The sequence below is a fragment of the Rhinolophus hipposideros genome, assembly GCF_964194185.1.
Source record: "Rhinolophus hipposideros genome assembly, chromosome: 20".
In the NCBI taxonomy this organism is placed as follows: Eukaryota; Metazoa; Chordata; class Mammalia; order Chiroptera; family Rhinolophidae; genus Rhinolophus; species Rhinolophus hipposideros.
In genome coordinates, this window is record NC_138066.1 from 4,810,535 (window position 1) to 4,825,976 (window position 15,442).

At 42.1% G+C, this 15,442-nt stretch overlaps 1 protein-coding gene across 2 annotated transcripts in view; it reads right to left on the reverse strand.

The window, feature by feature from the left end:
- COX10 (cytochrome c oxidase assembly factor heme A:farnesyltransferase COX10) overlaps positions 1 to 15,442 on the reverse strand; it is a 167,712-nt gene that overhangs the window by 13,147 nt on the left and 139,123 nt on the right. For both annotated transcript variants that reach the window (XM_081028059.1, XM_081028056.1), the window contains one exon: positions 3,618 to 3,694. In XM_081028059.1, coding sequence (XP_080884185.1) covers positions 3,618 to 3,694 — 77 coding nt within the window. The remainder of the gene's footprint in view (positions 1 to 3,617; positions 3,695 to 15,442) is intronic.

Consider the following 15,442-nt stretch of genomic DNA (forward strand, 5'->3'; position numbering starts at 1 on the left):
TAACAGCATATGAAAAAGATTATACACCAGGACCAAGTGGGATTTATTCCAAGGATGCAAGAATGGTTTGATATATGAAAATTAATCAGTAAACATACTACGTTAATGTAATGAAGGAACGAAACCTGTGATCATCTCAATTGATGCAGAAAAACATTTGACAAATGTTTCTTGATAAAAACCCTTTCATGATAAAACTCTTAATAAACTAAGGATATAAAGGAGCTTCTTCAACATAATAGAGGCTATATATGTAAAGCCCAGAGCCAACATCATACTTACTGGTGAAAGACTGAAAGCCTTTTTTTCCTAAAATCAAGAACAAGATAAGAAATCAAGAACAAGATATGTCCACTTTTACCACTTCCATTGAACATAGTATTTGAAGTTCTAGGCAGGGCACCTAGACAACAAAAAAATAAATAAAAGATATCCAAATGAGAAAGGGAAAAGTAAAATAATTTCTATTCAGAGATGACATAATCTTATATGTAGAAAAATGCTGAAGATTTCACACACAACAAAACTTTTAGAGCTGATAAACACACTCAGAAAAGTTGCAGAATACATAACCAACATTCAAAAATTAGTTGCATGTCTATACACTAATAACGAAGAATCCAAAAAAGAAATTAAGAAAGCAATTCCATTTACAATACCACCAAAAAGAATAAAACACTTAGGAATAAACTTCACCAAGGTAGTTAAAAACTTGTACGCTGAAAACTACAAAACATTGCTGAAAGTAATTAAAGAAGACATAAATAGAGATCTCATGTTCATGGATTGAAAGACCTTAATATTGTTAAGATGATAATAGCACTCCAAACATTCTACAGATTCAACCCCTACCATAATTGCAATGGCATTTTTTTTCAGAAATAAAAAAATCTATCTTAAATTTCACATGGACTCTCAAAGGACCCTACATAGTCAAAATAGTCTTGAAAAGGAAGAACAAACTTGGAGAACTAATAATTCCTGATGTCAAACCCTACTATAAAGCTACTGTAATCAAAACATTGTGGTGCTGGCATAAAGACAGACATATAGACCAATGGAATAGAATAGAGAGCCCAGAAATAAACCCTCTTGTATTTGGTCAGTTGATTTTCAACGTGGGTTCCAAGTAGTCAATGGGAAAGGACAGTCTCTTCAACAAATAGTTCTGGGAAAAGGGATAACCACAAAAGAATGAGGGTGAGGGGTGGCCGGTTAGCACAGTTGGTTAGAGCGCGATGCTGTTAACAAGGTTGCCTGTTCGATCCCCACATGGGCCACTGTGAGCTGCACACTCCACAACTAGATTGAAACAACTACTTGACTTGGAGTTGATGGGTCCCAGAAAAACACACTTAAAATAAAAAAAAAAGAGTGATGGTGGACCCTTACCTTACATCATATACAAAAATTAACTTGAAATAGATAAAAGATCAAAGCTTAAGGGTTAAATCTATCAAACTCTTAGATGAAAACAGAGGCGAAAATCTTCATCACATTGGATTTGGCAGTGATTTATCTGATATGACACCAAAAGCATAGACAATAAAAGAAAAAATAGATAAATTAGACCATCAAATTAAAAAAAACGTGTATCAAAAGATATCTCAAGAGAATGAAAAAAACAACCCACAGGATAGGAGAAAATATTTGCAACTTATACATCTGATAAGAGCTAATATCCAGAATATATAGGGAACTTTTACAACTCAAGAACAAACATACAAACAACACTTCAAAAATGGGCAAATGGGGATTGCCAGATGGCTCAGTTGGTAAGAGCGCGAGCTCTGAACAACAGGGTTGCTGGTGCGATTCTCACGTGGGCCAGTGAGCTGCGCCCTCCACAACTAGATTGAAGACAATGAGCTGCCACTGAGCTTCCAGAGGGATGGCTGGGTGGCTCAGTTGGTTAGAACGCGAGCTCTTAACAACAAGGTTGCCGGTTCAATTCCCGCATGGGGTGGTGGTCTGCGCCCCCTGCAACTAAAATTTGAAAACAGTGACTGGACTTAGAGCTGAGCTAGACTGAAGGACAACTACTTGGAGCTGATGGGCCCTGGAGAAACACACGTCCACCAATATTCCCTTATAAAATTAAAAAAATAAAAATGGGCAAAGGACTTGAATAAACATTCCTCCAAAGAAGATATACAAATGGCCAATACAAAGATGCTCAGCATCGTTAATCACTTCGGAAACACAAATCAAACCCACAATGAGACACCACTTCACACACATTATGAAACAAAAACAAAACAGAGAGTAATACCTGCGGAGAAATGGGAACCTTTGTGCATTGCTGATGGGAATATAAAATGATGCATCTGTTTGGGAACCATTTCGGCAGTTCCTTACAAAATTAGACATAGAATTACATATGATTCAGCAATTCGACTCCTAGGTGTATGTCCAAAAGAATTGAAAGCAGGGCCTTGAACATCAGTGTTAACAGCAGTGTTATTCACAATGACCAAGAGATGGAAGCAACCCAAGTGTCTATCAACAGATGAGTGAATAGAAAAAAATGTGGTATGCATACAATGGAATATTATTCAGCCACAAAAAGGAATGAAGTTCTGCTACATGACACTAGGATGAACTTTCAAAACATTATACTAAGTGCAATAAGCCAGGTTCCAAAGGACAAATATTGTATGATTCCACTTATATGAAGTATCCAGAATAGATAAATTCACAGATACAGAAAGTAGAATGGAGGTTACCACGGGTTGAGGGTGGGGAGGCATGGAGAGTAATATATTTACCGGGTACAGATTTTCTGTTTGGGATGACACAAAAAGTTTTGGAAACAGAGAGTGGTGATGATTACACAACATCGTAATGTACTCAATGCCACTGAATTATACACTTAACATGTTGAATTTTACATTATGTGTATACAATAAAAAAGAAGTAGAGGGAAGAAGATATTTATGAATCTATGACGAGTGACAGAAAAAGGTCGATAAAACTGCAAAGCTTAGGATGCCAGCAAGTGGGGACCTGTGCAAAAAGAAAGTGGTTCACGTGTGGAGGGGGGCAATGGCTCAATGGTTAAACTCCTGGCAATGCCAACAGTACATTAGTGATGGCTCCAGAGAGGTCAGGGGTCAAGGAGGTTGTGTTCATTGAGCTCTTCTAGGCTGCAAGGAGTCAGGATGCCATCATTAGCTCAGGTGATAGGAGTTCACTGTAAGAACCACAAGGGCAGAGGAGGCCCAGGCAGCACTCTTCACAGCCACCCAGTATGTCTCAAGATCTAAGCACAGTTGCCCAATCAGGTCTCAGGAAAGCTATTACCCTGCCCCTCTCGCCACCCTCCAGTAGGGAGCTTCCGTGCTCTCTCCTCTGGTTGGCCCCATTGTTATAGGCCATTGTCATGTTTGTGTCTGCATCTGCCTCTTCTCCCTGCCTTTCAGCTTTTCCTCACTCTGCTGTCTGCATCCCTCAGCTTCTCACAGCAATTCTGGTTGTTCCAGTTATTCACGCTCCAGTTCAGCAAGCCCCTGTTGGGTAGAGCTGTAGTCCCAGGTCCCCTGCAGGACACTAGGCAGCCTACAAATCTCTCCTTCAATCAGTCATAGTCTGCGTAGTACAAAAAACAAGTACCTTACCTGAGGAGACGACCTGTTCCACTTCCTGTTCCATGGAAACCCCGGGCATAGCTGGCCAGAGCTGTAGCTTGATTCCTCTAGAAAGCAAAGCGTGAGACAGCAAGTAAGGTGCTAACAATTCATTTGAGAGGCAGAAGCCCATGGAAGTGTGCATGAGTGGCAATGAGAAGTGAAGTGAGGGAAGAAAAGGGAAGAGATGTTATTTCGTGGGCATTTACTTCCCGAAGAGTTTGGAAGAGGTAGGATGGGTTGGCAGGCAGGCTTCTCACTAGCACACAAGCCTTCTCCACAAGTGTTGTAGGAGGTCCACGAGAAGGGGCTGGGGATTTATTCACCTGGTTTCCTCCTTTGCTTGTTTTGCATTGGTCATGGCTCATCAGTTGGGAGTTATTTCCTTACTTTTCCAGATTGCATCACCTGTCCCTTCATTGACTGTAGGAAGCCAGATCCAGGCCCTACAGTGTGGTTTGTTTTTCACATTTGAAATTGGAGAGGTGCGGTGGTTTGAATGGTTGTTTTCCAAAAGCTGTGTTCAATTGGAACCTGTGAATATAACTTTATTTGGGAAAACGGTCTTTACAGGTATAATTAAGTTACGGATCTTGAGATGAGATCAGCCAGCGTTCTATTATAATGACAAGTGTCCTTATAATAGAAGGGAGGAGACACAGAGGAGGAGGACATGTAAAGACTGTGACAGAGATTGGAGTGAGTCTGCCGCAAACCAAGTAAAGCCTGAAGCCACCCGAGGCTGCGGAGGCGAGCAGCAGATCCTCCCCTAGAGGCCCTGCCCATACCTTGATTTCAAACATCTGCCCTCCACAGCTATGAAAGAATAAGCCTTTTTGTTTTAAGCCACCAAGTTTCTGGTAATTTGTTACAGTAGCCCTGAGGAACTAATGCAAGGGGTGGGGAGGTACAGATTGGGGCTGTCCACAAAAAGAGAAAGAAAGAGGACAGCTGAGGAAATTTGAGGTGAGCAAAATTTGTGTCCAATACAGCTCCTCTTGCAGACCTGTATGGAGGGAATGAGATCTCAGGAGGCAACCCTGCTTGTGGGTGGCAGATGGGAAGTGGAGCTAGAAATCAAGTAAGGCTTGCAGGCTAAGAGCTGGGAGATCAAAGGGAGTTACTGGTTCATTAAAAATGGATGTTGTTGTCAATGAGGATTATAGCAGGGGATGTAAAGAGAAAAAGAAGGATAAATACAGGGTTGAAATGAGCTGAGAGGTGGAGATGAGTTCTGGTGCAAAGGGGCTGTTAGCAGCGATTATTTGGCAAGAACTGAACAGATGAATGGTTTGAATTTCAGATGATAATAAGGGGAAACTGGTGAGAGTCACTGATTTAGGTGTGGAGAAGAACTCTTCATGTTTAACCCCTGTACTAGGGCCGTGAGAGGGTGTAAATGTGACCGTGGTAGGTAGGTGACACTGGGAACGTTTCAGTGAGGGTGAGAAGTGAGGTGAAGTAGAGACACGTTTTAGGGTAAAAGAGAGTTTTCTCTTGGCAGAACTGGGAGCTTCACCAAAGCCGTGAGGAAGAGGGAGACGAATGTCCAGGCTAGGGGGTCTAAAGAATAGCAGCTAACTTAAACGACTTTAATATAGTGAGTTTGTTTGTTTGTTTTTCTTTAAGGACACAAAAGCTAATTTCATGGATGTCCAGGGGTAAGAAACAAAAAGTGGGCTGATTACAGAAGGAACTAGAATCAGAAGTCTTTCACTTCTCAGGGGGCTGAGAATTTCCTCCATTCTCCTCTCCACTCAGGTCCAGCCCCTGCTGGTGCCTTGGTTTACCTTCACCTTTAGCTTGAACCTGGGTAGATATGGCTTGCCACCTATGGTATGCCAGCTCCTGACTTATGTACACTATGCTAATGCATAGAGTCCTAATTGCTACTGGACTCTCCCAGGAATTTGAAACTGGGCCCTTGATATCTGACCTTATTGGCTCCTTCCAGCCTGTGGACTCGTCCTCCTGAGTCAGGAGTCAGCTGTGACCAGACTGATAGTGTCACCTGGAATAAACACAGCCACCCGCGAACACCCGTTTGGTGCTGCTGTCTGTGATGTGGTAGGCTGAGAAATGCCACCCAAGATATCAGGTCCTAATCCTTAGAAACTGAATATTATTTTATATAGCAAACAATGTGATTAAATTAAGGTTTTGAGATGGGGAGATTATCCTGGATTATCTGGGTGGGTTCTAACTAAGGATATATGTGCTTACATGAGAGAGGTAGAGGGAGAATTCTCTCTCTCTCTCTCTGTCTCTGTCTCTCTCACACACATGCACACACTCACACACTAAAAGGCAACGTGACAAAGAAGACAGAGGTAGGCGTGACCTGGCCATAAACCACAAACCAAGGAATGCCAGCAGCTACCAGAAGCTGAAAGAAGCGAGGAAGGATCTCCCCAGAACCTCCTGAGGGAGCACATGATTTCAGCCCAGTGAGTGATACGAGCTTCAGACTTCTGACGTTGAGAACTGAGGGAGAACAAATTTGTGTTGTTTTAAGCCTCCAGTTTCTGGTAATTCGTTACAGCAGCCCTAGGAAACTAATACAGTGGGTGGGGGGATGAGTGAGTGAGGGCTGATTAGGTACTACACCATGGCTCCTGCAGGAAGGAGATGCCAAGGGAATTTCGGGGGATGTGTAGAGGCAAAAAAAGTTGGATAAGTGAGGATTCAGCTCAATAAACATGTGCTGTAGCAAGCACTGTGTCACGCCCACAGAATGCAAAAGATGACCCTTGAAAAGCAAGGACAGAAAATAGGATGTACTAAATGCCACAATAAAGATTTTAGGAGGATAAAAAAAAGGATTTTAGGAGGAAACAGGATGAGTGGAAGGTTTGGGACCTCTTTAGGAGGCACTGTTGTCTGAAGGTAGAAGGAGTTGGGGAAAGGGGGGTGGAATCATGAGCTGAGCACCTACCCTGTTTCCCTGAAAATAAGATCTAGCCGGACAATCAGCTCTAATGCATCTTTTGGAGCAAAAATTAATGTAAGACCCGGTATATATTACATTATATTATGTTATGTTATATTATATTAATTATATTATAAAGACCGGGTCTTATGTTAATTTTTGCTCCAAAAGACGCATTAGAGCTGATTGTCCTGCAGGTCTTACTTTCAGGGAAACACGGTAGACAGAAACAGAAAGGCCCAGATGCCTAGAATGAGTGGGTAATGTAAACAAGGAATCCCAGCCAGACACTGTGACACGTGAACATACACACACGCCTACACCCAGCACTTGAAGACGTTATGATTTTGTTTTCAATCTTGTTCTACTTCATAGCCGCTAGCTGTGTCTACACGAGGCCAAAACAATTGGGCAATTCAGCAAAATCATTAGTCAAACTAAAAGTTCAGTGAGGCAACACAGTACAGAACAAAGAATATTAATTATTTACTCCAACCCCTCCCCTTAACTTCTGAAATTGCTGTGAACTGTATCATATTACAAATGGGGAAAAAGACTGGAGCTTGCAGAGGTGGTAACACATTCCCACAGTCGCACAGCTGGTGGCAGACCAGAATTCGAATTCAGACCTGTCTGACTCTTAAATGCATGATTTTTCCATCAGTATGGAGATTGAACCAATACATGTGCTCTTTGAAGCTTCTGAAGCAGTCTGCATGGGATTAAGCATGTGACAGGGGAAGTAAGACACTTGAAAAGAGTAGGTCAAATTCTGTTAAGAAACCCCCTCATCACATCAGAGACAGCCTGATTTCTTCCCACAGCCTGAGTTTTTTTAGGGAATCCGTGGACCCCCTGAAATTGTTTGTAAAACTCTGCAGGCATATGTTCATTAAATAGGTGGCGAAGGCTTTGCTGCTCATGGGAGTTTCAAAATACGTTAATTTTATTGCTCTAAGCATAGGAAACCATGTCAGGTTTTATGAGTAACCATCAGTCTTTCTAAATATAGTGCCAGCTGCCCATAATCCACAAATAAAGCCAGTGCTTTGGGAGGAATCTGTACAATTTACATATAAATATGTTTTTTATTTTTTAGCTTAGGCACTTCTGCCCAGGCAGTTTGGGTCACATGTAGGTATGATATAAAGATATAAAAGGCATCCCTGAAATGCAAACCCAGGAGTTACCAAGTTGTTTCCAATTACATAAAGACGTTATTAAAATTCTCGAAGCCTGTCTACATGCCCTACTCATTTCACTGAAACTTTCTGAAGCAGTAGGACCCCTTCTCTGTAGTGGCAAATGTTAATTTACAGGGCAACCTCACCTACATCAGAGGAGTGTAAACAAATAAAGGGAGAGAACACTTGAGTCCAAGGAAAGCATGGATTTCCGCCTTACACATTTGTTCTTCCAAAACCTGTTAGTCTGTGTTCTCCAGAGAAACAGAACCAATAGGATTGATTGATTGGATGATTGATTATAAGGAAGTGGCTCATAAAGTTAAATGGTGACTAAGAAGTCCCAAGACCTGCAGTGAGCCTGCAGAAGACCCAGGAGAGCGGATGATACAGTTCCAGTCTGAGTCTGAAGGCTTAAGAAGCAGGAGAGCAGATGGTGTAAGTTCCAGCTCCAGTGCATGTGCAAAAGCAAAAGACTGAGGTCCTAGCTCAAAGACACTCAGGCAGAGAGAAGAAATTCTCCCTTCCTCCATCTTTTTGTTCTATTCATTCCTTCCACAGACTGGGGAGGGCAATGGGCTTTACTTAGTCTATTCATTTAAATGTTTATCTCATTCAGAAACCCTCTTACAGACACACCCAGAATAATCAAATATCTGGGAATCCTTGGCCCAATCAAGTTGACACATAAAATGAACCAACACAAAATCTGTTTCTTTACCCACCAGTATATCCTAGTCTCCAGGCCCAGAGGAATAGGGTCCCACTTCTTCTAAAATGAACTCTCCCTGTCCTCATCTGGTCCTTCAAACCCAAGCATCCTGGACAATTGCCTGAAAGTAGGGAAAACAACAAAGAAAAAAGTGCAGTCTTTAGGTCATCTATAATCCTCATGCAGTAAAAGGCTGTGGATATTGGGAAGGGGAAATAAGATTACAGATTGCAAGCAGATCAAACCTCATCAAATACTGCAATAAGGATTCTTTGCAAGTGAGAGAAAACACAACACAAAACGGCTTAAGACCAAAATAAATCAATTGGCTCATATAAACAGAAAGTCCAGGGGAGGCACCTAGCATCAGACATTGCTAGACTTAGGGACTCAGATAATATCGTCAGGATCTAGCCTCTTCCCTTCTCTTTGCTCTATGTTCAGCTGTGGTGGTTATTTTCTCAGAGAGTCCCTCTTTTAGGAGTAACACGATGGCAGCCAGCAATTCCAGGCTTCTATTCTCATAAGAACAGTCCAACCATTGAATTCAAAGTCCTAGACATGATTCTCACAGTCACGGATTAGACCACATGACCAGTCCTGAACAGATGACTGAGACCAAGGAGATGGTGTACTCCCACTGATCCAGCCCAGGTAAGAATGTCACTTGTGGTACCTGGTTATAGTCAGCCTCATTCAAACCCTGTGGGCTGAGAGCAGAAAGGGTACCATGTAATGAAATGAAAGTGAACGATGGATTGATGGTGAAAATACAGGGTGTCCACTAGGTATTTTTTTTTTTTTTTAAATCTGTGGGCATTTGAGAGTAATTCTAAGACAGCGGTTCTCATTCTCTCTCTCTCTCTCTGTCTCTCTCTCTCTCTGTCTGTCTGTCTGTCTCTCTCCCTCTTCTTTGCCCCCCCTCCCCCCGTGTGTGATTATGTCCCCCAGGGGACATTTGGCAATTTGTGGGGAAGCATCGTTGGTTTTCACAACTGGGTGGTGCTACTGGCATCTAGGGGGTCGAAGCCATGGATGCTGCTAAAATTCTATGACACACAGGACAGCCCCCCCACAACAAAGAATTATTTAGCTCAAAATGTTAGTAGTGCTGTGGATGAGCAACCCTGTGCTAAGACCTAGAATGCAGCCATGAAAATTGTAACCCATCACATCAGAAAGAGAAAGAGATTTCTGTCCACGTGTACTGAAAATGTTCACGTCCTTGCAGAGTTTATGAATGCCTGCTGGCTCTGCAGATGGGGAAGACACCCCAGATGGATCCCTGCTTCTCTAACTTTTCTGGAGCTGGACCTAACCTTCCAGCCCCATCCATCTGTATATCGGGAATTTTGATAATTGAAGTGGCCATATTAGATCCAGAGTAATTAGGTGGGAAAATCATAGTGGACATCTTATAAATCAAGATTATGGGCAATAGTTAATACAACAGATGGTGAGCATTGGCCTGTGATCTCTGGGAACATCAGCCAAATGGCTCAGCACATTCTATCCATTCTATTATGTAGTGCTTGCAGGAAGCTGCCTACCCATCTGCACTTATTGTCCTTTGGTTCAGATGGGTTGGTAAAAGTGGCACCAGGGTCAGAGCTTCTGGAGCACATTCCTTGGGGCTTCCAGTGGCACTGCTGTGGAACTGGTGTGCCCCACTGGAAGACAGGTAAAGAACCATGCGATTCCCTTCATGGTGTCAGAATGCTATTAGTTGCCAGTGACTAAAAGTCCTCCTCAAATTGTTTTAAATAATAGGCAAATCATTATAATAAGTCCAGAGGTCCTAGTTTTCATTCACAGCAGGTCTCCTTTCATTCACGGCAGCAGTTAGAGGCATTCCATCCAGGTACCACATGCCCAGAGCAAGAGGAGGGGCCCCATTTCTTACAAATGAGAAGACCTTTCCCAGAAGTCATCTAGCACATCTGCCTGGTGTCTTATTGGCCAGGATCAAGTCACACGCTCATTTCTAAGCCAATTCCTTGTGAATGAAATGGGATTGCTAACTGTTGGATTAGGAGGCTAATCACTTGGAGCAGAATGGATACGGGGTGTCCACTTAATGGCCACTTTACCCACTTAGTAGAAGGCCCCTGATGACCCTTGGCAAATCACAGTTGCCCTCCCTGATATGTCAGTAGCAGAGTCAGGGTTAGAGCTAACAACCAGGTTTGTTGCTATTGTTGAATCTTGTCCAAGACAATTTGTAAATCTGAGTCACAATGGAATTGGAGCAATATTTGGTTATGAATAAAGAACTAGCTTAGGGCAATCACAAGATGGTGTATATAGGCATTTCTCTCGATGGTGATATAGTAAAGAGTTCCTCAAGGTTGAGCATAAGTAGAATATTTAAGAATATCAGAGTGAAAAGCAAGTTTAGATTTTGTATCAGATGTTATGTATGTTTTCACCTGTCCAGCAAGTCTCTGGAAAGTAGTCGAAAACTCTTAGTTTCCATAATTCTATGGGCTAAATTCCAAAGTTGGCCACAGTTGGCCTTTATCCAATCACTCCACTATTACATATCAAAAAATTCCAATGTCCCCACCAGAGATAGAAGGACCCCTGATCACTTTGATTCAGATGATTCCACAGTTGAGGGATTGTCATTTGTAACATTTCATTCAGGTACCAACCACCTTTTTCAGGAGCATTGAGAGTTTATTAAGGAAACTATCTGGCAAGATAGTTTATTAATGAAACTATCTGGCAAGATACTTTTGGGACCTAAAGTTTTGACATGTGTGGTACATTAAAAAAAAAGTGCAAACACAAATGAAAAACAATAGCCCTAAAAGGAAGCAAGCACGTTTAGGTGCAATTAGCCATCCTTGAATAATTATTTTATTACTAACGATCACTGAAGCATCTAGCCCTAATTTTGTTTTTTTTATTTTTATTTTTTTATTTATTTTTATTTATTTATTTATTTATTTTTATTTATTAGTTTCAGGTGTACAAGACAAGGTAATACTTAGACGTTCATCATTTATATCCCTCACACTGTGAACCCCCCTCCCCCATCCACTATCCCTCCGACCTCACACCGAGCCATCACATTATATATATAAAATTATAGTTGGCATTCATTAATGTTTAGCTTCTAGTGTACAATGCCATGATCAGGTATCCACAGTATCCCTGAGGTGGTCTCCCAAATAGGACGCATGTCCATCGGATACCCAACAAAATCTTTACAACATTATTGAATACCTTCCCCAAATTAATTTTCAGAAAACCCTGAGGCCATCTTGTGGTTACCAGCTGCTTCCAAATCCCTTCACCTTTCCCCTTATCCCCAACCCCCCCCCACACACACCCATCTAACAACTCTCGGTTTTTTCTTTGTGTCCCCAAAACTGTTTCTGATTAGTTCATTCACATATTCTTTTCTTTAGATTCCACATATAAGTGAGATCATATGGTACTTGTCTTTCTCTTTCTGACTTATTTCGCTTAACAAAATGTTCTCTAGATCCATCCATGTTGCTGCAAATGATAAGATTTCTTTCTTCTTTATGGCTGCGTAATACTCCATTGTATAAATGTACCACAGCTTCTTAATCCAGTCATCTACCGATGTAGCCCTAATTTTGAATACAGGCATCCTTCTTTTTATTGTGCTTCACTCGATTGCACTTCACAGATTATTGTGTTTTTTGCATATTGGAGGTTGTGCCAGTCTTGAGTCCTGTAACTCTATTGACATTATTTTTCAACAGTATTTGCTCACTTCGTGTGACTGTGTTCCATTTTGGTAATTGTCTCAATATTTTAAACTTTTCCATTATTAATATTTGTTATGGTGATCTGTGATAAGTGATCTTTGATGTTATTATTGTAATTGTTTGGGGGCACCATGCACCATGCCCATGGAAGACAGTGAATTTAACTCATAAATGTCTGTGTTCTGACTGCCCCACCAACCAGCCACTCCCATCCCTCACTCTCCTCAGGCCTCCCTATTCCCTGAGACACAGCAATATTGAAATTAGGCTGATTAGGAACCCTACGGTGACCTCTGAGTGAAAGAAAGAGTCACATGTCTCTCACTTTAAATCAAAAGCTAGAAATGATTAAAGTTATTGAGAAAGGCGTGTTGAAAGTCGAGATAGGCTAGAAGCTAGGCCACTTGTGCCAAACAGTGAGCCAAACTGTAAATGCAAAGGAAAATTTCTTGAAGGAAGTTAAAAGTGCAACTCCTGTGAACACACTAATGATTAGAAAGCGAAACAGCCTTATTGCTGACATGGAGAAAGTTACATTGGTCTGGACAGAAGATCAAACCAAAGCCTAATCCAGAGCAAGGCCCTACTCTCTTCAATTCTGTGAAGGCCGAGAGAGGTGAGGACGCTGCAGAAGAAAAGTTGGACGCTAGCAGAGGTTGGTTCATGATGTTTAAGGAAAGAAGGCGTCTCCATAACATGAAAGTCCAAGTGAAGCAGCCAGTGCTGATGGAGAAGCTGCTGCAAGTTACCCAGGAGATCTAGCGAAGATCATTAACGAAGGTGGCTACACTACACAACAGACGAAACAGCCTTATATTAGAGGATGCCATCTAGGACTTTCATAGCCAGAGAGGGGAAGTCAATGCCTGGCATCAAAACTTCAAAGGACAGGCTGACTCTCTTATTAGTGGCTAATGCATCTGGTGATTTTATGTTAAAGCTAATGCTTATTTACCATTCCAAAAATCCTAGGGTCCTTAAGAATTATGCTAAATCTACTTTGCCTGTGCTCTATAAATGGCACAACAAAGCCTGGATGACAGCACATCTGTTTACAACATGGTTTGCTGAATATTTTAAGCCCACTGTTGAGATGTACTGCTCGGAAAGATTCCTTTCAAAATATTACCGCTCGTTGACAATGCGCCTGGTCACCCAAGAGCTCTGATGGAGACGTACAATGAGATGAATGTTGTTTTCATGCCTAACACAACATCCATTCTGTAGCCCAGGGATCAAGGAGTAATTTTAACTTTCAAGTCTTATTATTTAAGAAATACATTTCATAAAGCTATGGCTGCCATGGGTAGTGATTCCTCTGATGGATGTGGGCAAAATAAATGGAAAACCTCTGGAAATGATTGACCATTCTAGATGTCATTAAGAACATTTGTGATTCATGGGAAGAGGTCAAAATATGAACATTAACAGGAGTTTGGGTGAAGTTGATTCCAGCCCTCAAGGATGACTTTGAGGGGTTCAAGACTTCGGTAGAAGAAGTAACAGCAGATATGTTGGAAATAGCAAGAGAAGTAGAATTAGAAGTGGAGCCTGAAGATGTGACTCAAATGCGGCAATCTCACGATGAAACTTTAACGGATGAGAAGTTGCTGCTTATGGATGAGCAAAGAAAGCGATTTCTAGAGATGAAATCTACTCCTGGTGAAGATGCTCTGAAGACTGTCGGAATGACAGCAAAGGATTTAGATTATATAAACTTGGTTGATAAAGTGGTGGCAGGATTTTAGAGGACTGACTCCAATTTTGAAAGTTCTGCTGTGGGTAAAATGCTATCAAACAGCATCGCATGCTGCAGAAAAATCGTTTATGAAAGAAAGAGGCAACCGATGCAGCAAACTTCATAGTTATCTTATTTTAAGAAACTGCCACCTCAGTTTTTAGCAACCACCATCCTCATCAGTCAGCTGCCATCAACACTGAGGCAAGACCCTCCACCAGCAAAAGGATAACTACTCTCTGAAAGCTCAGATAATGGTCAGCATTTTTTAGCAATAAAGTACTGTAAAAATTAAGGTCTGTACATTTTTTAGACAGAATGCTACTGCACGCTTAGTAGACTGCAGTATAGTGTAAACACAACTTTTACATGCACTGGGGAAACAACACAATTTGTGTGACTCGTGTTATTGTTATATTCACTTTATTGTGGTGGTCTAGAGCCAAACCCACAGTAGCTCCAAGGTATGTCTGTATTTTACCTTGAAGTTGGATCCTCTCAGACTGTCAAGAGCTCTGTAATGCTTATCTGCTTGATATGAAATGTCCTGCAGGTAACTTTTCTTTGAGCTTCTTTTATGGGTAAACTCCGTTGGCCACATCTCAGTACAGAGGCTTCCTCTGGGAGCCATGGGTGCTGTCCCCCAACCCTTTCAGCTCTTGCCCTCAGAAACAGCAGGTTGTGTGGGCTGAGCCCCTTGTGGGGCATTTTGAGAAAAAGTGATGTGTAAACATTTGTGAGCTGGAGCATTGGACTGCCAGTGGGATACCTTATAGGCCTCTCTTGCCCCTTGCCAGAGTCATCAGCAACATTTAAATGATGGCTACTCTGTTGGCCTGGGTGGCTGAGTTTGGGAACACGGAGCAGGGAGCCCCCAGCTCACCTCTGATGCACATGCGGTTTGAACAAAAGAATTGTAAAATCACATTAAACAAATTCAAACCAGTGGCTTTTGGAGTTACTTGTTGCTGCAGCATAAACTAGCCCATCTTAGCTGACACACCTTCGAAAGTCCTTTTTCTGGCAGGCAAAGGCTGCAATATTGGGAAAAAAAGGTTGGAGCTGGGGACAGGAAAGTTATATGCCCTCCTGTGTTCACACTGTATAATCTATCCTTAATAAACGTGAGCAGAATTTGTGCCTTGCTTCTGGACAACGGGTTATAGCACAGTTGACCGAATGTCACTCTTGTGATTATACTACGTCTTGTACTTGAGGGAGTCTCCCTTGCTGGCTTTGAAGAAGTAAGCCACCACGTTGCAAGAGGACCATGTGAGGCGAGGAACTGTGGGTAGCCTCTAGAAGAGTTGTCTCCAACGGACAGCACCCCAGTCTTACAACCACAGGAGATGAATTCTGCCGACAACCTGATGGAGCTTGGAAGGGGAACTTTCTCCAGTGGAGCCTCTAAGGAGACCAAACCCCAGCCAACCCCTTTGGGGCCTTGTGAGATCCTGAGCAGAGGACCCAGCCACGTGGTGCCTAGACTCCTGACCCACAGAAATGT